Below are 23559 nucleotides of genomic sequence, written 5' to 3'. Positions count from 1 at the left end.
GTGTGTGGTGGGTCAGCCTTCGGAAACTGTCGTTTGCTGATATGGTATAAGCACAGGATGCAAATTCCCAGATGTTTCTTCCTGGGTCGATTTCAGTGTACAATGCTGGTACTGATACACGTTACCTAGTATGCTGTAATTCAGTATCTCCGCTTGGAATTAACTCTTGTACTTTATAGTGGCAGGTTTTGTGGTAATTCCAGTTTAAAAAAAAAATACTTCACTGATCTCTGAAACAATTTCCAACAAATGATAACTCCTGGACTTCCATGTCAGTGTGACATGCTTAAAAGTGAAGTGGTTCGTATCTTTCACAGAAACAAACCCAAGATGTTGTATGTAATGCAGAGGATTTCAAGGGCTTCTGGACAGGTGAAGTGCTGGAGCGTTAGCTGGAGAAATTCAGTGTGCAGATGTGTTTGTGTGACACTGCTCACTGATTGTCTTGGGCAGATTCCTCCTCAAGTATTGTGTGGCATCTGAAGATAAATAGAGAGATCTTAAAAAGAGTTAAGAGTTTTGTCTTGTTTTTATTTAAAAACAAAATTGCCAGATTTTCTTATTAAGAAATAAGACAGCAGTATAAAAATGATTGCGTATCGTGAAAGGAGATTTCATTTGTACTGTCATAGTGCTAAACTCCAAATTGATGTGCTCTTTTATGAAGTAGAGGGAAATCCGTGCTCCATACAACTTACAGCCAAAAAGGCAAATTTAAGCAGATAGATGAAACAAGTGGAGGGGAACAAGAACATGCCTTTTTTCAATACAAACCTTCATCCAGGGTGCTTGTGATCCAGGAATAATGCAGAGTTTGTTGGTCTGTATTACCTGATACAGCCTGAATCCAAGATGTGCTAGCAGAATTTGCCATCTGTTGCTGCTCTATACCCTGCATAGCGAGCTTTGTCCTCGTAACTTGTGTGATGAAAATAACCAGTGCCGTATTTTAGCTGAAGTAGAAAATACTGGCATATGATACGATTGATACATCACCTCACTGGTTTCTGGGAGCGTGTTTGGATTTCAAACAAGAGATGAAAAAACACTGAACCACGTTGTCTCGTAGAGCTGAGAGATGTGTCCGTTTTCTCTGTGCTATTTGGACTATCCAGTAAGAAAGAAAATTACTAAGTTTTCTTAGTTTTGCCATTGTTTCTTAGCATAAATCACAGCAACAGCATATACTGAGCTTTGTGAGATTTCACTGTAATTAAATACATTCTTTTCCAGAAGATACTTTTAAAAATCATTGTGTAGATTTCTGTACAGACTAGAAAGACTGACACAAAAAGCTTTCTGTGGGTCAAAGACTTGAGTATTTTTAAGAAGTTTTGGTAGAGAACACTGCCTGTTTGTTGGGGCTGGTGTAATCTGTCTTCTCATACTGAGGGAGTTTTTCAATATAGTTATGGAACGCAGAAGTTATTTTTAAGCAACACCAATTCACCAAGTCATGGACTGACCCTGAGATGAAACATAGAAAACAAAACCGAAACCAAAAACAAAAAAACCCAAACCAGACAACAACAAACCCCACCCCAAAGATACTCAGTAGCTTGAAACATGCTGAATGAGCAAGGCGGGTTGAATAGAGGAATTAGGTTTGTCTGATGAGCCACTGAGTTTTACTTTGGCCAAGCCCGCGTGCTTAGAAGGGAGCAGGCAGACCACCGTCCTTCAGTCAGTTGCTCCTGCGCTACCAGAGTCTGGACATTTGCTCACACAGTGTAGGAAGATAACAGTTTCTGTTAAACTTAATATGTTTATCGGTATTCATGATGACTGGATTTTTTTATCTGGTTTACTGTTATTGATGTAAAAGAAGATCCCTGAAATCACAACCTGCATGCTTTTAGGAAGTGCGTAGTTCATCAGGTTTAGAAAGCCTTGCCTTGTTTGAGGTTGAACAAATGCTGTTTTAGTGATATAGTTCATTGTAATGTTTTATATTCTATTATTAAATTGTCCTGTATTACTAGCATATGGATGTATTCTATGATATAAATATTTACTAAAGTATTTCAGGAGGACTAAAATTTGAAATAGAAAAGGAAGATACAATTATTTCTTTGTTTTGCACAGCAAAGATAACTCGTTATTGCAGTTTTTCCAGAGTTTTCCTTTGTTTTCCCTTCATCTCAAAGCATCACAGGGCATCATACTACAGCAGAACAAAAATACTGTACTATGGTAATATTCCAGATAATTTTTTTTATGGAAAGTTGAAAATAATGCTTTATGTATTGCATCACAAACTATGTGATGTTATTTTTGGATGTTCAAATTTTGACAATTTCAATAAGATTAAAAGCTTGTTTATTAGTTACTTAGTCCTATGTGCACATCTTTGCAGATTGAAACAGTTGATGGACAAATGTCAGGTTGGGAGACTAGTTAATTTATGTGAAACTTCAGTGGAGGATGGATAAATACAAATAATAAAAATACTGTCACCACTAGAAGTGTTTCTGCAGCAGTCTGTAGCAGTGTCAGCGTTTTAAGATGCTGTTCTAGTTGTGTTAAAGAACACCTGTGAGTCCTCAACTTCTTGGTGTTTGTTGGGGCTCTTTTTCCCGGTAATTACTGCATGATGACTTTCCGAATTGATTGTTCTCAAACTTGCAGGTTGGAGTACTGTGAACACAAAGTATCTTGCTGTGCAGACACTTTCCACATTTTGAGGCACAAATATTATCTTTTCCTTGTGAATGGAGGCCGAGATTTATCGCGATTTAGAAGAGTGTCGCTGTATGAAAACTTGCAACAGCCCCTCCTGCAGTTGTGTTGTGCAGAACAGCAGTTCAGAAATGCTTCATCCTGCACTCCAACAGCCAGATGCCTTCTTTTACTTGTAGAGAATTTTTTTCTTGCAAAATCAAGAACTACTAACCCTAAGTGGGTAACTTCTTCAATATTTCATGCTTCTCTTGAAGCTGGTAATTGGTTCTGTATGATCCTAAGCAAATGTTTCCCCCCGAGTTTGCTGAAACAAGCAGGCAATTGATAAAAGCGTGTTACTGTTGGCTGTGTGTCAGACAGCCACCTGCCTGCTTAGGCTTTTCTTTCAAAACACTTGGCATGTCGCTCGCTTCCCAGTCTTTGGGTGGGCAAACCGAGACGTGTTGGAGGAAGGGGAGGCAGGGTACCCTGCTGCAGCAGCTCCGTTGCTGCGCTTTCCCTCCGTGCCCAGGGTCTCGTGGAGGCTGCCTTAGCTTCGATCTCCGAGCTTAGAAATAGCCTGGAGCCGACTGAAGGTATTTGTGTGTTGCGCAGGTTTATAACCAGGCTAGAGATTTTTGTCATGGGCGCAAAGATGCCTTCTAATTCCAGAAGTTGACCCTGCTTTGGCAGGGGCTGGACTGGATGATCCCCAGAGGTCCCTTCCAACCCCTGCCATGCTGGGATTTTGTGGAATTCAAGTGTGGTGTGTTCTTCCACCCCCAGTATGAATAAATACAAAGTGTGAAACCTCTGCAGTGACATTCTACTAATGTTCATTAGCTAATTAACAACCAACTACAAAGCCTCTGCTCTGGCAATTTCTAACAGCCTCAAACAGAAGGAGAGCAGAAATGTAGTTGTGATAAACTTTCTTAATTTTTACAATTTTTATTTTATCAACCCTCCCATCGTACCACTGTCTTTTATGTTTACACATGTCTGTGTGATTTATAATTTCTTAAACTAAGACATCAGGTGAAAATCCTTATGGAAGAGTATAGCCTATTGAAGTTCAAAACTTTTACGCTTGCTTGGCCTGTATTTCAGAATGAAGTTCTGGCTCTGGTCAACAGATGAATAACTACTGTTCTTCAGCATCTTTTGAGGCAAGAATCTGGCACTTGTATTTAAAGCTTTTAAAAGAAGATTCTTTACAGAATATGGGGGGGGAAGAACCTGGGAAACAGCTAATTGTCTGTGTTCTTTCAATATATTTTTTCATTTTACACAACTTTTTAAAAGATACTGTAACTTGGGACTTTTTATCTGCTTTACTGTTAAACTTCCATAATTCAGCTGAACCCAGTAATTCAAGATTGGAAGCTATCTTGTTCGTACAGCCGACTTATTTCCTTGTGGTGGCCGGGAGAGAAACCCGGGGATGCAGAACTGCGTACTTCCCCGGTCCTTTTTCTCGGGCATCTGCTGTAGGCCAGCATCAGTCCGGATTGCCATGTGAGATGCAGCTCTAGCCTGATGCAACGTGGCTTTTCTGAAGTTCTTACGGGTAGCTGGATTTACTATGTGCATTTGATATTTGGCCTTTTTCAGTCTTTCTTTGAAACAGGACAATCCAAGCTGGAGACAATGATTATAACTGACGATATGCTATTTTTTGAAATATAATGCTTTCTTGTTTTTAATGCATTTAATCATCTCTTGCATAGCGTGTGGGCTGAGCAGCTGTCTACGGTAGTATTGATGACTTAGTTTGCCTTTCAGAGGACCTTACTGATGGACAGCCTTGTATGGTCCAAAGTTTAGACTGCTTACCAGTGTATTTTTTTAATATGAACATGAAATGGTTTGGTGTCATGTTGCCTCGTGATGTAATGTGTTAAATTTGTAAAACTTACGACTTCATAGGTGTACAAACACAAACTCCGCCTTTTCAGTTTAAAGTGCACATCAGCTTTCTGCACAGGTTTTCCTTGAAAGTAGAGCTAGTGTTCGATATGATTAATCTTGTCCCGTGTGCTGGAAGCGGACCCAGCAACATTGAATGACGTGGAGCTAATGTCTGCCTTCATTTCTAGTTCTGTGGTTTTTATTTCAAAGTGTGTGTTAGGAGATGCCTCTCACCTGGGCAACGTCAGGATCATTTCTTCGTCTAGATCAAAGAATATGTGGCTGTCAGACTTCCCGCATTATAGGATTTACGTGTTGGTTTGTGTGTTGTCTTCGAGTAGAATGGTGATTTACGTGTGCAGATTTACTTGGGTAGGGAACATTCAACATCTCCCCCAAGTAAGTTATCATTCACTGTGACACAACTACAGCTGTGTAGATTTTCTCCTGTGCTGGTCATTTTGAATTGGTTAGAGCAGTTGTGGCCTTGACCACCTTGACTAACTCTAAACTGGACAGACAGGATCAGATCCCCATTTAATCCCAGGTGAACTTAAACCAAGTTGTGAAGATGCAGTGGCTTGAACTAATGGTTTTCAAATGCCAGTTTGTACCTTTAAACGCAGTGGAACCTGAACGCATGACTCTAAAAGTCCTGTGGCTGTCCAGATGTACTTGGCGTTGTTGGAGTGCTGTGGGTGCATACTAAATGTAGTAATAGCTTTGATTATTGACAAGTTCAGCTGCTGTATGAAAATACTTGTGTATATTTTATTCAAGAGCCCCGATTGAAATGGCCCTACCACAGAAGGAAAGCAAGCAAATCACCTTGATTTGACCTTAACATCTTCCAGTTGCAAAGAAGCCAGCAGGATATGAATCAAAACAATACTGCCGGTAAACACATCCCAGAGCAGCTGGCTACTTTCTGCTGTTTTAACTGTGTGATTGAAGTAGTTTGACTTTCTTGATGGTAGATGTGATTTAATTTGAATACCAACATGCCCTTTTGCCATAAGAAAAAATAAATTTAGTATACCAATGTAATAGGAATCCACTCTAAGTATCCTAACAGTGCAATAACAACAGCGAAGAAAATAGCCATGAATAATTCTATTCTCAAGTAATATATTCAGTATATTTTTTTCCACTTTTCCAAGATGTTCATTACACTGAGAAATTTCCTAATTTATAGTTATAGAGATAAATTTCTTTATTGGAATTGAAGACCTATTTGGTCTTCTCTCAGATGTCTCCTTATGCTCATTTTTACCCCAGGTATTAGCAGAAAACAGTGTATTCTCAGTCTCTGTTTTGTAAGGTTTCTGCCTGTCAAAAAGGAGGGCTTGGTCCCTTTGTCGTCATGACAGCTGTTGAATTCAGTCAGACCAGCACAACCAGCTGTAAATGTGAGAAACAAGACCTGTGCCAGACACTGGGTTAATTTTTATTTCATTATAATGGAAGCAACACTTCAGAATCTCTGCTGGAAGTGTATTTTTGATGTGCTCTGCAATGGCATGTGCCATTACTGTGGCCATCTTGCAGGAAGAACTAGTGAGTCCATCATCTTCTTGCCAGTCTCTTCTTTGTGATGACCTTATTATCTGTTACAGAAACTGTCACTGGTCACTATCTGTGGCTTGGCTAAAGAACAGCAGCAAGATTAATTCCTTGAGGTCTTCTGTAATAACATGCCTGCTTCATGCCCCAAGGCCTTCTTGCCTACCAAAACCTCACAAATCTGGAAGACTTGTGAAGGCCAGTTGTTCTGACAGTGTTAAACGTGATCAGTCACAAAGGAATTCCTAGTGGTGAAACCTCTTTCCAGATGGAGCTTCTCATTAATGCTACTTTTTTTCCTTCCCATAAACAGGCTGAATACATAATCATGATCATTTGAAATCAGACCATGTTTGGCTTATTCTGTCGTAGGTACCTGGCAGGGTATTAACTGACCATGTTTTCTCTACAGACAAATGTTTTTGTTACTCTTGGAATGTCTTTGCTGCTTTAGCAAGTCTTATTTGGCTTGATTGTCTGTAACTTCCATATAATTCCACTATTATTTGACTTGGAAAGCAACAGTTCTCAAAATTCATGGATATGTAGGTTTCTCCTCTCCCCTTAGGCTGCTGTACTTTTTCACTTGTATCTCTTTTAAAGTAAGTGTTCTTCCCAGATCAGTAATTCTTTCTTGGTGTAGATGTACACTGCATGCTTCTGTGTGTCACCCCGTCCACTGCCGTGGATAGATTCGGGTTTGTTGGGTAGCACTAGCATCAGGCTGCTCTGCTGAGCTCAGCTGGCTGATCTCACCACACTGTTTTCTGTTTCATAATATGTGTTCTGCTCAAATTGGTGACTTCAGTTATAGGTCTGCCTACTTAAATTATCCTCCCATTTAAAATTTAAATCAGTCCATAGCAATGTGGTCCATGGCTATTTCAGCAACTGATTTTTTTCTGTTCTGTCTTTTAGGCTCAAGTTTCTTGAGTAAATAATCTTTGGTTTAATTGCTCTTTCATCACTGTATCCATGAAATGAATACCTGTACCAGTCATACTGTTATGATGAGTACTCATGATCAATCAATGTCTAGAAAAGCTAGGTCTTATAGGACCACATTTCCAGTGGTATTTGTTTCTAACAGAGCTGCCACCCCTAAGTTTGAGTGGCCACTGCTAGCAGCCACCTCTTCTCTGTTGTTGGAGATTCACTAAAAAGCGTTCATGGTTATGCTGTAAACTCTGTCCGTTTTCAAACGCAGGAACACCAACTACAGAAATGAACAGTTTCCAGAGAGACAAGTTCTTTCTGAAGGAGAGAAGGAAGACTTTTTTTTTTATTGAAAGTTTCTAGCTTTGATCATGCTATACTTGTCACGGACGCAAGTCTTTCCGTCTTTTGCAAGGAGGTCATCAGTGAGGTCAGATCATCAGTTCTTCAGAATTCAGCGTGAAACCTGAAGTTTGTATTGCCATTGCAGTAGATAGTGTTTCACTCTCATGAAGACTTATTTGGGGATAGTGAGGTCTAAAGACTCGGCCCACCCCTGTGAGGTGTTAGTTGGTGACATGTATGGAACGAGTAACCAACCTCGTGTCAGAGCTTTGTCCCATGCTAGTTCTACTACATTTTCCTTCGTTTAAATGCTTTGTATTATTGGTCCCTGTTGAGGATAGGAGCAGTGATGGCGATGACCTCTGTTCTGAAAGCATTTTGAACTGGCTTCTCGGAGCTGAGGGCCGGCACCCTGGCGTGGATCTCAGTGTGGAGAGGGCCAGTGGCCCTGCGGCAGAGGCGTGCTGTGGCTGGGCAGGAGGATCCTCCGGGGAGGGAGCCTGGCTCGGACTGGGCCACGTTACCAACCTGGCAGGGGTCGCCTGCGTCTCACCGCGGCAGGCACGTGTGCTTGGTTCAGCGGTGGCTGGCCATGTCGAATGCCAGCGTCGCTCAGATCCTGCGTGCCGCTTCGCTAGGCTGAGGACAGAAACTCTCCAGAACACCACGGGCACATTACTCCGTCCGTTCAGTTGCAAGTAAATGCTGCCTTTTAAGGTGACCATAAATGACAAGTTGAGGGACGTCTGGCTTATTCCATGTCTCTGACAAAACTGCGGGACAGATCCTTCCTGTGGCTCGACAAGAGGATGTTGACACGCAGCAGCAGCATCAGTACTAAAACCGAATGAAAACGGGACAGGAGGAGTGTGTGAGTGTGTGTGTGTGTTTACCTTGCCGTATTTGGACATGTTGAACTGAAGTCTGCGTTAATAGCCTCACTGAAGTCTATTTTTAACAATGTTCATTAGAAGGTGTGTTCATAATCATTTGGAGTTAACCAGCAGCATTACTGTAGAGAAACGACTTACAAACTGTATTTGCCACTGTAAGGAAGAAACTTCTTTAAAAATGTTATTTGAAGAAATAATTATATGCAGACTATGTAATACAGACTTGTAAAATTGTTTTTATTGTGCTTTTGTTGGACAAAAGAAGTGGAGCATTGTACACTTACCTGAAACAAGAGACCTGTAAGGCAGGATTTGAGTGTGGTTTTGCCCCTCATTTGCTGGGTATGTTAACGTTTCCTCAGGCATTTGCAGGCTTCCCTGTCTGGTCACATGAGAGCTGAACTAACAGAGAGTGTACTACGTGAGCTTGAAAAGAAAAAGCAACAAGAGGTTAGACCCTCTGTAGAACCTCTTCTGTGCCTTTGCTGAAAAGCTCCCATTTTTAAATTTTTGGATTTGAAGTGGTCTCTTGCGTGAATGGGAAGGCAAAGAATGCAACTGGGTAGATAGGTATCCCATTAACACCTGTAACTTGTCCTGCTGTCTGTGATACTGCAGAGAGAGCTAGCAACTGACCTAAAGCACCTTGCTGAACTGTTTCAAGTTGGAGATAGCACAAGTGATGTGCGCAACGTATTTTCAGTTCCTGTGGTATAGTAATGCGGGGGTTTGTTGTTAATTCCTCCCTTTCAGATAGGACTGGGCTTAGTGCTCTGTGCTGCTGGCGAGTGTTCGAGCTTTGTTTGGCTTGGGGTGCTTTCCTGCCTGGTGCTCAGCTGCTTCCTCCTCCTTGCTTCATGGTGCGTAGAAAGTTCAGCTCAGTATCAGCTAACTGAAATTGTATATATTTTTATGAAGCTTAAGTAAGACGTCCTAAAAATGGAAAGATATGCCTCTAACTACCATTACTATGTAAGCATTGTATGAAATAGCAATCCTGCAAGTTCTGGGAGTGCATTCTTTTCTGCTGTTGTCATCCGTGAGTGTATTTCCTGAGCTGTGATATCGACGTCTTCCTGGAATTGCACAGTGCAAGCGAGAGCAGACTTTATTTTGAAAGTGGAAATCCCCTAAACCAGTATTTAATTATTGTGGTTTTTTAAGACTTTAAATTGTGTAATTTTTCGGCTACTTCATGTTACTGAGAAAATTTGCTTTTGATAGCTGTGTTTTAAATCCCTCATTTTGAGCTTTATGATAAAGAACAGTGAAAATAACTAATCGAGTTTGTAATGTTTCTGGTGGTAGAACTGCTTATTTAAATATATCTATAGTAATTGTGAGGCTCAGGATCTAAATCATAACTGTGAGCATTTACTTTTTCCTATTATCTGTAGTTATGAAAAGGTCTAAAAAATAAGTTTGAATTCGGAAGGGAGTACAGCACCCCAGTATCCCGTTTAAAAGAGACAGTAACACTTAAATAATTAATGCCATTGGTATTGTCTGATACCTGGCAGGAAGATAGCAGTAGCTTTTAACTATTATCCTTGATTAGTTTTTTGTCTTTTCTGCAGTGACTTCAGTGTTTTAGCTGTTACCACTTTTCCCCATAGTTTCCGTTTTGTATCCAAATGCGGGCAACTGCTGCATAAAATTTGCGTAGCTTTGGTTGCACTCTTCTGACTTCTCAATTGATCCGACTTGAAACTGGGTGCACAAAACTGGGTAGACTTCTTCAGCTAAGCAGGCTGGGAAGATTGTGCATTTCAGTGCAGTGGGAAATGGAAAACAAGCAGAAGTGATCAATGAGGTATCTTTTTTATTTGTTCTTTTTGCCCTCCTTTTTCTTTGTCACAGGAACATGTGCTTTGATTACAGGCCTCCCAGTGTCATGCTGTTTTCCACAGAGCTGTTGTCTTCTGTAGGGCATTTGTTCCTGCCTCAGTGCAGGACTTTGATCATCGCCTGGGTGGATGTGAATATAGGCGAGGCAGGATTGCTCAGGTGAAGGTGATAAGAAATCGGTGGGTATCACTAGGACAGATAGACAAGATTCAGTGTTCCGTTTGAGTTGGGATCGGCTGCTGTGGAGCTTGGCATTTGGTTTTAGATGGACCCTCCTGTAGTTCACGATCTCGGCATGCTGGCCCGACCGCTCCGCAGTGCGCGTGTTCCCCTCCCCTGTCCCCAGCTGCCACCTGCAAAACGCTGGCAGCGCTGCTCGCCGCCGTTTGTTGTCCCGGTCGCCGGGTCCGGGAAGTGCTTGTGACAGAACCCCATTTCAAGCCTGCTTTCGATGCGAGTGAACTATTAACTGCGGCTCTGATTATGGTTTTCTAGCACATTATACTGTTACCTCTTTCCTCCCCCGGCATTTTCAGCTCTGCTCTCTGGGCTGCGTGTCAGGAGGCCACAGCGCAGCCTCAACAGCTTCACATTCAGGATGTATTGCTTCTAGTGCCCTTGTCATAGAACAAAATGGGGCAGGTTTGATAGAATCTGCTTTTGACAAACCCAAGCTATTTCTTAACATTTGAAGTTCTAGTGCCTACGAGATAGCCTGTTACTGGTGTTGGTGTGCTTAATTTTCCCTGCTGAGAATTTGGAATTAAACTAGAAAATGGGGTGGGGAATTAAAAGGCAGAAATAAGAATGGTGGTGTTGTGACCAGTATTTGAGATTCCCTTGAAACTTTGGATCTGAGTTTTTAAAATAAATTTGAGTCGTATTTTCAGTCTTTCGGGAACTGAGGCAGGAAAGCTATCTAAATTGTGTCTCCAGCTGGTAAACTTTGATGCAAAATATTGCCATCTCATGGCAAAATTGTATGCCCATAGGAGATTTTACAGGAAGAAATGTTTTTCACTGAGAGAAGAAAATTGCGTCTAAGCATCGTAGTAGCGCACTGCGTAAAGATGCCATACTTCCACATGGCAGGAACCCTGTGAGTACTGGTCTGAGAGTTTTCTCTTGTTTTCACTGAACCGTTTGCCATTATTCAGTATTTGTTACCCTTCTTGACCATTTCCATGCTTAATCTTCGTTCCTTTGGTATAGTGTTCTATCCCTCTGAATTTTCTTGTTGCTGTGTACTGAATTGTCTATGCTTTGTACTGCGGTCATCTGTCCCAGTGTGTGGTTAAAATTATTGGCATTATTTAATGTACCATTGACCTGACTTCTTTCCCTTATGGCACTTGTGCAATAAGTCTTCATGCATTTTAAACCAAGTGTGTCTAACTTTATAGTTATGCTTCTGTCATCCACTCCCCACTATGGGAAGGCATACCGTTCACTTTGATAGGAATAGTTTATATAACTTTGAATTTATCAACATTAGCTCAATCACCTTGCTTTATGGTTTTTCTCAAGTTACTCAGTTGTCTTTGATCTCCTTGAATTGTAATGTCACTTGTAAATTTTGATGTTCCACATCTGCTCTTGTCTGTTTATAAAGTGTTAGTAGAAATACTAATTTCTTTCTAGAGTGAAGTTGTGTAGTTCTGCTACAAGTACTTGAAGTCTTTAAGGGTAAACGAGGTCAAATATACCTCACACAGATGATACTGCTGATGTATCTTTTCTGGGAAGTTGGAGCACTGTTTGAAGTATTGATAATTTCGGCCTTACAAGCCAGATGCTTGTTGTAAAATTCAAGTAGAGTTTGCTACTACATGCAACTTTTTTTTAGCTTCCAGCTTGGAGAACAGAAGAGGAGAGAGCTCCCTTTGCTGAAACATAGAAGTTTGCACATAGAGCGTTCTTAGCAGCGAACTTGAGTTTTGCTGTGTAGATCTGTTTCAGAGCAAGATGAAGAGTAAACTGCAGTTTAGCAATTGATAAAACTTCATTTTAGTAAAACGTTTTGCTAATCCATAGCCAGATTCATTAGAGAACAGTGGTATTCCCCAGTCTATCTTTATGGTATGCAAGAATTTGGCATTTCTGTAGTAGTCATTTGAGCAGGAACAAACGCGTGTTGCATTAAAGAACTTCAAGGTGTACCCTGAGTAAAAGCAGGAGTTAACATCATCAGTTTCTAAGTTTTGCAAGGGCATAGTTGGATTTTTCTCCCTGCTAAACCCGATTTAAGCTGCTGCTTGTCGGTCACTCGTTCCTGAACCACGGTTCTCAAAGCAGAGATGGAGACTGCAGTGTCAGTAAAAATACGCGAGTCTGCTGTAAGTGCAATCACAGCACTGATTTGGTCTGGTTGCATTTTACGGGTGGTATGCAACAGGAGGTTGGTAGTGTCTGGCTCCAGACCATCTTGGTGATACACCTTGCACCACATCCCTCAAAAACTTGCTTTGGCAAAACTGGGGGAGCTGTGGAAATCCCAAAGACACTTCGGCTGTCTTTGAAAACTCTGGTGTAGCTGTTAATTTTTATCATTGTGAAATTTTTTTATATAATAATTTTTTCCCAGTATACTATATGACAAAATTCAGAAGCATGCTTTTATAAATGCATATAAACCAAATTTGGTTTTATGCTTCCAGTTGAAATATATCTGCCTACAGTTTGTGTGCATTATATCTAGAAATAATGTGTGCAGTAATACTTCAGTAATAATTTTACAGGGCTAGGAGAAAATACAAGTGGAAATTGAAGAATAAATGCAGCTATTCTTCTCCTTGGTAGTGTTTATATCTTTACTTACAGTTACTCTCAGTTGAACTCCTGTTTGCTTGTTTATAGGAGTGTTTAGGCGGGAGATTGAGCAGTGTCCGTTTGGAGCTCCTCCGCTTTGCAAGTGTTGGGTAGCAGTACCGCACAGCGTGCATGCGCTGCAGTTACTCGGCCGTTCCAGTTTTTAAGTTCCTCTGTGACATTCATTCTGAATGACTTCATACCCTAAATTAACTGAGAATATTCCAACACCAAACTAAGAATTTATCCTTCTATGAGTAGTTGTGAGTGGATAATTGATGAACGTGTTTGTCACCTGACAGTCTGTGTGGAAAATCTAAAATCTGTCTGTGATACTCTGTACCCCTCCTCCCTCTCAGCTGGCACTAGGATAAGACCGAGCTGTATTCCTCAAGATAAATCAGCTGCTTGCTAGTCTGCAGAGCTGCTTTTGAGCACTGTGCTCTGGCGAGGTTGTTCGGAATGGCTGTGGATTCGGATGTGTCGGCAGAACAGAGCAATACAGACTGGGGATGGTCCAGAGGAAAGGTTCAGATTTGGGGTCTGTCGTTTCTGTTTTCTTTAAGGCATAGAGCCTTGTTGACTTAAACTACTGAAAACTCTATTTATTGCCAATTAGCTTGTGATACTTCATATGTTTGTGAAGTGTGAATGCTCTCCAGACATCCTTCAGATGACAAAGGTTCTTTTTTCTAAGGTGAGCTACAGATGGTGCCTCAGGCTTCGAAGGATATGACCATAAATATGCCTGTATTCGAAATGGTCGTCTTCTGTGCCTGCCTGATCTCTTCTGTTGAATGGTTGGTTTGAAAGCTATAAAAATATTAATCTTGTGAGCATGTTAGGACTGGATATTTGCGGATGTAGAATCTTGCCTGCTCCCTAGAGTGGAGTTAAAGTATGTAGCCATCGGCAAAAAAAAAAAAAGGGGGGGGGGGGGGCGGCGGCGCCTGTCTTTTACTAGGAGCTGTAACAAAAATACATTTGTCCAAAAGCTAGGGTAATAATTTTTTACATTTTAAAAAGGACATAGCACCAGATGCCGTTTGAATCTGCATGTATTAAAAAAACCTCAAAAACAACAGAGAGGAAAAAAATGGACCGTGAAAAGAAAAAGGGATGAGGAAGGCAGTAAATTTAGCAGAAAGATAGTTGAATGCATCTCCCGCATTTCTAAGGCAGCGTGTCAGTTGCATGTACTTTGTTACTGAGGGACTCGGTCTGCACAACTATGAACATGTATTTTTTTATCCTGTCATTAGAGAAGTCAATTTCTTCCAGGTTTTCATCAGATAATATATTTACTTCCCTGGTTTCATCCAGAAGCCCATGTGAACAAAACTTCTGTCCATGAGGAAAAGTGATACCTTAACAGAATGTTTCTCCTACAGTGTGATGTTGGAAGTATCTTCGCTTACTGCATCTGGAAATTTTAAAACTTATTTTTCATGTAACCATTTGAGCCATCTTTCACATAATTCATTTTTAATTGCTTGCATCATCTTTGCAAGCGTCTGAGTTGTGACCTGCTGTCATCCGAACACATGACTATAGGCTGGTGGACATAATATGGAGTTTGTCTTAGTTCGTTCACTTGGTTGCACCAAACTTGAGAATGTAAATCACTGCCTAGCGTGTGGGTGAGCAACACTCTGTCCTTGCGGCAGGAGGGAGCTAATAGGAGCTACTCATACCTGGAAGTGTCCTGACATGTCTGTGAGGTAGCTCAAGAAATCAGATAAATTTTAATCATATCTTCATGTATGTAGTAACTCTTGTTCTGGTTTTGACTTTCGCATATACCGCAAAGGATGAAAAAACAAGAATCTTTGACCAATAGCTGAAATGTGCCGTGTTGCTTAAGTGTAGGTTTATAAGAATAACTTAGTTGTATAATAAATAACCTGTTGGTGTGTGCCAGCAAGTTGATTTTAGCGTATTGGAGCTTTTTTTCCTTCTGTACTAATGATTATGGCTCTGATGTCCTTGGTGATTTACTCCTGTTGCTTGAGTTAATCTTGTAGCTAGACAAAAATGAGGATTTTTAGTGATGAGAGGTTGCTTATTGTTTTTCTTATGTTTCCCTCATGAAATAGATAAAGTCTGTGCTATGCTAGTTGACAGTGTTCATAAGAATTATATTACCTCTTCAGCGCAAATTACTCTGGTCACTGTTGTTACTGGCTTCGGGTCAGCAATGGAGGCTCAGAAGCAGGGAACTCGGGTAAGAAGGAAATCTGGGACAATCACCTGTGTAAAGAAGGCAAGAGGAATACAAAGGGAAGTGAGTAGGAAGCTGTGGAGAAGTACTGCTTTTGCTGTCTTGCTGGGAACTTGGAAAGGTCTGGGTTCTCCTTGGGCCCTGCACTACAAGAAGAGGGATTACTTGGTGTTGGCAAAACTGTCTGGATATCTCTAAGAAAATAACAGGAGAAGCAGTGGAAGGTGGGGAGTAGAGACTAACGAGAATGAAGAATTAAAGCATGGTTTGCTACACTCAGTCAGGTAATTTCTCATGTTTTTTCTCAACTGTGTATTCTTGTTCCTTCCTTGTATCAGTGACCGTATGGCTTCAAGACTGGCTGGTTCAGAAAGACATACCCCACCACCACCCCCTCCCCCCAAAAAAAGTGCATAGCTTTGTGTCAGATGAACTCCCTGAGCCTATTTGCTTTGCAGCTAGTTGACCATTCGATGAGCCACGAGAGAAGGAATTACTCATTTTGGCAACCTACAACCCCACTGCATGCGGAGAGGACCAGTGTGAAAGCCAGGATTGGCAAACTGCTAGAGAAAGCTGGTGAATCTGCCCCATCATCAGTGCTGGGGTGCCAAGAAGTCTGCTGCATTTATGTAAAATGAGAACATGTGGGAAGTTCTTAGGAGTCAGTGCTTTTGAGTGCTAGATGTAAACAAATAGTGCATAGCAGAGGCAAGAGGTGTCCTCTAAAGAGAGAGTTACAAGTGACTGTTTAAATGTGGTTTACTCAAGCAAATCCCTGCAGTTGCCAGAAGAGACAGGCTCTGCGGTACACTTGTTGGGTTGAAAGCGAACTCTCTTGGATGGCTTGGTTTGCTCTGATTGCAGTGACTATACAGTTTCGTTAAACTCGTTAACGTTTCGTTAACGGTTTCGTTAAACCGTTTCAGTGAACCTCCGTGGTAGAGAGGACAGGATAGCCACTATTTTCAGATCTAGGGTACATTTTTCAGGGTAGATTTAGATTAGATCCAAGGAAGGAGTTCTTCCCTGTGAGGATGGTGAGGCCCTGGCCCAGGTTGCCCAGAGAAGCTGTGGCTGCCCCCTCCCTGGCAGGGTTCAAGGCCAGGTTGGACGGGGCTTGGAGCACCCTGCTCTGGTGGAAGGGGTCCCTGCCCAGGGCAGGGGGGTGGAACTGGGTGATCTGTAAGGTCCCTGCCAACCCAAACCAGCCTGTGATTCTGTGATCTCAGATTACACTTTTGAGCTATGCTAGAACCATTTATACCATTCATAAATCTGTAGTTCTGTAACATGCACCAAAAGATCATCTCGGGACATCTTGCAGTTCTCATACACTCTCTATTCTCTGTTCTGCTGTAGCAGACAAATCTGTAAACTTCTCTCGTATTCAGGATTTTTTAGAAGTTATGTAAATAAGATATGCTGATATGCATTGCACAAAAGCAGTAGAACAGTAAAATATGTTTTCTGAGTTTTCATTGTGGCTACATAGATCTCAGTGTCTTTAATGAGCAGGAGCAATTTGAGAATTAAAACAGCTGGAATGGAGGGAACTTTTAAGATGCGTTGATAGGTGGTACGTGTGTATATTGCTTGGTTCGTCCATGTATAAGGTTTGTAGAAAGCAGCCCTGCATCCGTCCTGAGTGCCGCTTAGTAGCTGTGGTACTACAGCGGAGGGTTGTAGGGGGTGAGAATTTGGACAGACGGGGAGAGATGTAGGAGCAAAGTCTGCCATTCTGGGTGAGATGTAACCGCTGGGCCAGGACACAAGAGGCAGGCAATATGACTGTGGACCTAATTTTTTGAGGGAATGAAGTCTGGTTGCTTGTTTTCCGATAATGAACCAGGTATGATACCCAAAGGAGGGAGTAACACGGGAAGTGTCTTCAGCCAGTAAATCCCAGTCTTGGCGTAAGGAAGAAAGAGGTTTTCTTATTAACTCCTGAGTTTTGCTCATACCTGATTTTAAGGCTCTCATGAATCCTGTGTTTTGGTATTTGCTATTCCTGTAAGGTAAATAAGAGAATCTGCTTTGGCTTTGGGAGTTCCTTTCCTCAAAGAGCATGCCTGGACGGAGGCGTGGTGGTGGGGCTCGGCTCCAGCGAGCGTCTCCCAGTTCCTTCGCTTCCTGCACCACGTCACCGGCAGCTGCCTGGCCATGCAGGAGGTTGGCGTCAATGAGCGTACTCATTTGTGATAGTACGTAAGCGTTTGTAGGATCAAAGCCAACAGTTGTCTAATCTTGAAATCAAGATTAGAAAATCAGTAACAGCAGTTGAAATAACTGCCTGTATGGAAGGGTATAGTGCTCCGGTTACACCTCTTAACGCTTACATGTACATTTAACACTGAGATCTTCATTAATAATTAATCTGATTGGCTTTCATCTGAATGTTATTATTAGAGACTCAATATTGGGTATATTTTCTGGTCAGAGAAATTACCATAGCTTGCGACTAGTTCAGATGTACATTTTCTTGACTGGTTACAAAAATTTGCTACAGATAGTAGATAGCAGAACCTACAGATAGGTTGAAGAGTTATTTCACGGGGTTGGGGTAAGAAGAGAATGACAGATGAAATTATGGAAAAGACAAATTGAGATCATCTCACATCTGTGCTCATTATATCATATTTGTGTAGAGGTTTTTAGTCGGTCCAATTTTCAGCATTCATTTAGACAATATACTTCAACAGTGATTGCTTACAAGGAATCAGCACTACATTTTTATTGTACTCTGTGTCACATCAATAGATAGAAGTTTCAGAAAGTCAGTGTTTTTTTTTAAGTAAAGTAAAAAAAGTGCTTTCTTACCTATATGGCTTAAGGAAAATTTAGAAGTCTCTTCTGTTTGAGGGAATAAATATTGCACTAGTTTCAGTGTTTTAAGGTATCTCTTAACTTATCTTTCGTAAACAGTAGTTAAACCTTTGGAAAGAACTGGGAACTTAAAAGTACGACCATGATGGTTGGACTGGTTTTGGCTGGGACAGCGTTAATTTTTCTCGTACTACTTCCTATGGTGCTGTGTCCAGGATTTGTGCCCAAAGCCGCCCTGATAACCCGGGGCTGTGTCAGCTCTCGCACAGCCCCAAGGCCATTTCTGCTCCTCGCCCTGCCCCGCAGCGAGCAGGCTGGGGGGCACAAGGAGCTGGGGGGGGGGGCACGGCAGTCCGCTGGTTGTCGTGCAGGTGGAGACATGCTGAGGTGGATGGACAAGGAAGCACATTTCTGAAGGAAGCTCATGTGCAGCTTGTGAGAGTTTCTGAGATTTGGCCTTCTGATTACTTAACAAATATTCCTAACTGAAGGAGAAGCTTGGCTGGGTAGTTTTATAACTTCATGATGTGCTTGCGAATTTACAGTCCATTTAGAAACCCCAAACACTGAGTTCTAGTCATAAAAGATCTCTGGAAAATGATTTAAAAAACAGGTGTGACCCAGGGAATCGTAATGTGTATTCTATGATTCTTTGGGTTATTACAGCTTGATGAAAGAGTTGATTTGTTTTACAGGTAACACCTTAAAAGAATACAGCTTTATTTTCTAAAACCTCAAAGTTACATCTTTCACTTTGACTTCAAAAAATCCTATGGCACAACTGTTAGAGCCCGGTTTTTTATTCTGCTTTCTGGAGTGCTGTCTGAGTTGTTCTTGTAGAAACGAGGGTCCTGGGAGCTGCAGGTGCGTGCCAGGCTTACGGCCGGCTTCTGCGGGCCTCCGCCCGGCAGCCGTTGTGTGGGCAAGCTTGGCAGGAGGACAAACGCTGTTTCAGAAATGACCAGAGACGGCTGGTGGCTGGTCCGGTGGTGCCTGCCAAGCCCCGGGCCTGTCCCGCTGCCTCATGGCTGTGCCCCAGGAGCGAGCTCTGTCCCGGCAGCGAGACCCACCCGGCTGGGCTGCAGCCGTACCCGCCACACCGGGGGACGTGGGGGTTGCCCTCCGCCGCCTTGCTTCTGGTTCCCCCGGTTCTGGCGTGGCGAAGGAAAGCAGCCTGCTGCGCTGCCGCTCCCCCGGCGGCGGTGGGGCCGGGTCTGTTTCCGCTCCCTCCTGGCAGGGTGTGGGGCCTTGCCCGCCCGGCCCGGCCTGCCGCCGGCCTCGCACTCGCCCGTCTGTGGCGCGGGCATGGGGCCGTGGCCCGGGTGGGGCTTGGCCCAGGTGGGGAGCAGCGGTGGCGGGCCCGCTCCCTTGGACAGTGGGGTCTGGGTGAGGGGGGGCGGGGCGTGCTGGGGCTTTGGGGCATTGGGATGGGGTGTGCTGGGGCGTTGGGGCGAGGCGGGACGGGGCGTTCTGGGGCATGCCGGGGTGTTGGGGTGCCGCGGCGGTGGTGGGAGAGGGGAAGTGCCTGCTCTGGTCCAGAGTTCTCCTGGGCTGGGGGGAGGAGGGAGTGTGGCACGGTCTGTGGCTGCCATTTCTGTGGCTCCGTCCTGTTGGGAGGCGAGGCGAGGGAAGGAGGGAAAGGCGCTGCTCTGTGTCGCTGAGCTGGCGTGCTCGGGCTTCCCTCGGCAGCCCTGACACCAGGCACCTGGCCAGGCGTGTTTGGGCCATGTCATGTTCCAGAAGGTGAGTGCACTGTGGACGTAAAGCAAGGATGGGCCGTTTATCCGGACTCTTTTCAGGTTACTGGGCAGTCTGCGGTATGACGTGTGCGGTCGCTGCGGGGAGGAGAGGCCCTTCTCCAGAAAGTACCTGAGCTCGAGTCAGGGTCTTGCTCTAACGTGCTGTTTGGAGCAGCTTTTCTGCTTCCGCTCGCAGTGGTAGAAGGGGGTGGGTGACCCGGCCCCTGCACCATACGTTAGCCTGTGAGTACTCCACTGCCTCTCATCGCTCGTTCACTTCCGTTTCTCTGGAGCTGTTGTTTCATTCCCTCGGTGGGTGATGTGGAACTGCACATTAACCGTGTCACCAGCTCCTTTGGCAGACTGGTGTGGTTAATAAAGACCACCTGCTAACACGTGTGAAGCAGCTCGTAAGGCTGAACAGCAGTTGTCCTCATGGTGCACATGCTGCTGCACGCAAAGCAAATCAGAAGTACTTGTTCTTACATCATCTCTCTGCTGGTTTCCACTCATCTTTTCTGCACCAGGCTGCCTGTGGTAGCACGGAATTCTTCGGACAACAAGGTGCTTTGCCTGTGCTTGGCCTCTGTGTAGGCACAAGTGCAGAAAATGTCCCGAGAGGGCGAGCGATCCCGTAGGGTGATTCCAGAAGAGATCCCTCCAGGGTCAAGTCACCAACTCTGCCGACTAAATCAGAAACGCGCAGCTTTGCAGCACAGCCGCTCACCTTGTAGGTTGTCCTGTGTCTCTTTAGGGCAGCGTGTGCCCAGCTTTGTGCCGATTCTGCATGTAAGAGGCGGGTGGTGGAGAAGGGATGGTTGTGGTTAGAACAGGTCAGGATTGAGAGGTCTTAAGAGTCTGTTCCCAGCCTTGGAGCCTGTTTGCAGTGGAAGCTGCTGCTTGCTCTTTGTGAAATGAGGAAGTTGCTGTTCATATTTGTCTGCTCTAGGAGTATTGAGTTTGTTCTGAAAATCTAAAATGAAATATGGATGACTTTAACATTAGACCTCGTGAGCTTAGTTTTCTTTCCTCTGAAGGAAATTAAAGCATGGTGTATGTGCAGAAGCTTCATCAATATCACCTACTTGCTATTTTCAAAATATTAAATACACTTCATAACTATCTCTGTAATATTAGTGACTTCTGTAGTTAAACAAATGAATTGCCTTTTTTACGTGTGCTGGAATTGCCAGTGTGCTGCCTCTGCGATAATGAAGCTTGGGATTCCTGAACACTCATCCTGTCGGTCCTTTCCACGCTATCCATGGCCCAGGGCAATTGGTTTTACTTTAGTGTTTTAATTTCCTCTTTTGCAGAAGGAACATTAGAAGCATTATTACCATTAACTTTTTATTACCATAATTACTCTCTTCCATGGTTTGTTCCTAACAGCAAAGCACTCTGTTGTTACATGTCGTTCTTCTATGCTAAAAACTGCATATAGGAAACTTTTACTGGTGCTGGGTGTTCTTGGTGTTTAACACTGGTATTTTTCATGCATATTGGATTTTGCTATTTTTAGTAACTACCACAAAATAGTATTTTAAAAGCAATCTTTAAACATCATGCTGCCGTGTTGCTTCTGCCTGGCCCTCGGGTTCTGTATGTCATTCTGATTTCAATTTGTGAAGGCGAAGCACAGTAGTAGCAACATACGTTGTTACTAATAATGCAAAGTTCTTTGCTAACTTGGTTAATTTGGAAAGGTTTTAGAAAAAAGACAAGAGAATTTATAGTCCTGAAAACTTGAATTTTCTTAAACATCACTGGCTCAAAATGTAAACTATTTTAAAATATTGTTATTGCAGGCAAAATGCCAGCCCCTGAGCAGACCCCAGTGGTGGAGGAGGGGCTGCCACAGACAACACAGGAAACTTCCACAGGCCCAGGCGTGGAACCAGAGACTACTGCCACTACCATTTTAGCTTCTGTAAAGGAACAGGTATATATGCCTTGTTTTCAGCAATTCAGAAATTCAGTATGCGTTGTGGAGTTAACTGTTATATTTTATTGCATTGCTGATGGAAGAAAAAAAAAAGTCATTTTTTCTAAAACACGTTGTGTAGTGTCGGTATATTGTATTTGGTAGGTCAGAATCTTAGAATCTGAATATAAAGGGTTCATTTAGTTGCATTGAACAAAAGCATCATTGTGGTATTTTGTATCTCTTGGAATGTATGCACGGTTGTTACAAATCAGACTTGAAATGCAGGTTTGTTTAAAAAAGAAAAAAAGAAAAGCTAGTGTAGAGTTGATGCATCGTGGAGAAACAGTCCGTTTTGTACATTCTGCAAGGTTGTGTGCAGTGGTACAGAAATTCGCACATGAAGGTTTTGGTATGATTAAATGTATTTTGTTAAAGAAGGAGTTTTGAACTTTGAGTTTGGTTTTGGTTATCAAAACAAAGGTAGTAATATATTTTAAATCTACAACACATTTATGGACATGTATCTTAGTGTTAGTCTGTATAGGGAAAATAAAATCGTGTTTGAAATCAAGTTCAGCCTTAATTTGTAAAGGTCGTTCAAGGGGGAAAAAATTGCAGTTTTATGAAGAAGCATTCTAACTATAGTTTTTTGTTTTGTTTAAAACAACAACAACCAAAAAAAAACCAAACCAGAAAGAGAGAATTAATAGTTTGCGATTCTTTGTCAGAGCTAGAAATAATGATCATCTTTCTTGGCTTACTACATAAATTGTAGCATCTGAATTTCAGAACAAGTGTGCTTTACTGTCTCCGTTTACACAGAATCCCAGCATGGTCGGGGTTGGCAGGGACCTCTGGGGATCACCCAGCCCAACCCCCCTGCCGAAGCAGGGTCACCCAGAGCAGGCTGCACAGGACCTTGTCCAGGCAGGGTTCGAATATCTCCAGAGAAGGAGACTCCACAGCCCCTCTGGGCAGCCTATGCCAGGGCTCCGTCCCCCTCAGAGTGAAGAAGTTCTTCCTCATGTTCAGCTGGGACTTCCTCTGCTTCAGTTTGTGCCCGTTGCCCCTTGTCCTGTCACTGGGCACCACTGGAAAGAGTCTGGTCCCATCCTCCTGACACCCACCCTTGAGATATTTCGAAGGTCCCCTCTCAGCCTTCTCTTCTCCAGGCTGAACAAGCCCAGCTCCCTCAGCCTTTCCTCATAGGAGAGATGCTCCAGTCCCCTCATCATCCTTGTAGCCCTCCATTGGACTCTCTCCAGTAGCTCCTCATCTTTCTTGAACTGGGGAGCCCAGAACTGGACACAGTACTGCAGATGGGGCCTCACCAGGGCAGAGCAGAGGGGGAGGAGAACCTCCCTCGACCTGCTGGCCACACTCCTCTTGATGCACCCCAGGAGACCTTGGCAACCCTGGCCTTCTTGGCAACCAGGGCACACTGCTGGCTTATGGTCAACTTGTCATCCACCAGCATACCCAGGTCCCTCTCCACAGAGCTGCTCTCCAGCAGGTCCACCCCAAGCCTGTACTGGTGCCTGGGGTTGTTCCTCCCCAGGTGCAGGACCCTGCACTTGCCCTTGTTGAACTTCAGGTTCCTCTCTGCCCAGCTCTCCAGCCTGTTCAGGTCTCGCTGGATGGCAGCACAGCCTGCCGGTGTATCCACCACTCCTCCCAGTTTGGTGTCATCCCAGTTTCAGAACTTCTTTTAAGATAAATCGGTACTCAATTCAAGATATTAACTTTGAGTGCGAACACTTCATGTATTATGTCTTATATTTTGTCCCATATTAATATTTTTTTAAAAAGGTGAGAATTAGATTATATGGTCTTGATGTCAACAGATTTTGTACCCATAGAACCTTCAATCTTAACTGAAAC

At 43.2% G+C, this 23559-nt stretch overlaps 1 protein-coding gene across 3 annotated transcripts in view; it reads left to right on the top strand.

The window, feature by feature from the left end:
- The window catches only part of PKP4 (plakophilin 4), a 97947-nt gene that overhangs the window by 5577 nt on the left and 68811 nt on the right, over nucleotides 1–23559 (top strand). For all 3 annotated transcript variants that reach the window (XM_075430028.1, XM_075430030.1, XM_075430027.1), the window contains exon 2: nucleotides 21560–21693. In XM_075430028.1, coding sequence (XP_075286143.1) covers nucleotides 21565–21693 — 129 coding nt within the window. In that variant the 5' untranslated portion in view covers nucleotides 21560–21564. The remainder of the gene's footprint in view (nucleotides 1–21559; nucleotides 21694–23559) is intronic.

Source organism: Opisthocomus hoazin, chromosome 9 (assembly GCF_030867145.1).
Source record: "Opisthocomus hoazin isolate bOpiHoa1 chromosome 9, bOpiHoa1.hap1, whole genome shotgun sequence".
NCBI classification, from domain to species: Eukaryota; Metazoa; Chordata; class Aves; order Opisthocomiformes; family Opisthocomidae; genus Opisthocomus; species Opisthocomus hoazin.
Note: the sequence above shows the minus strand (reverse complement) of the source record. Positions and strands in the feature narration are given on the sequence as shown.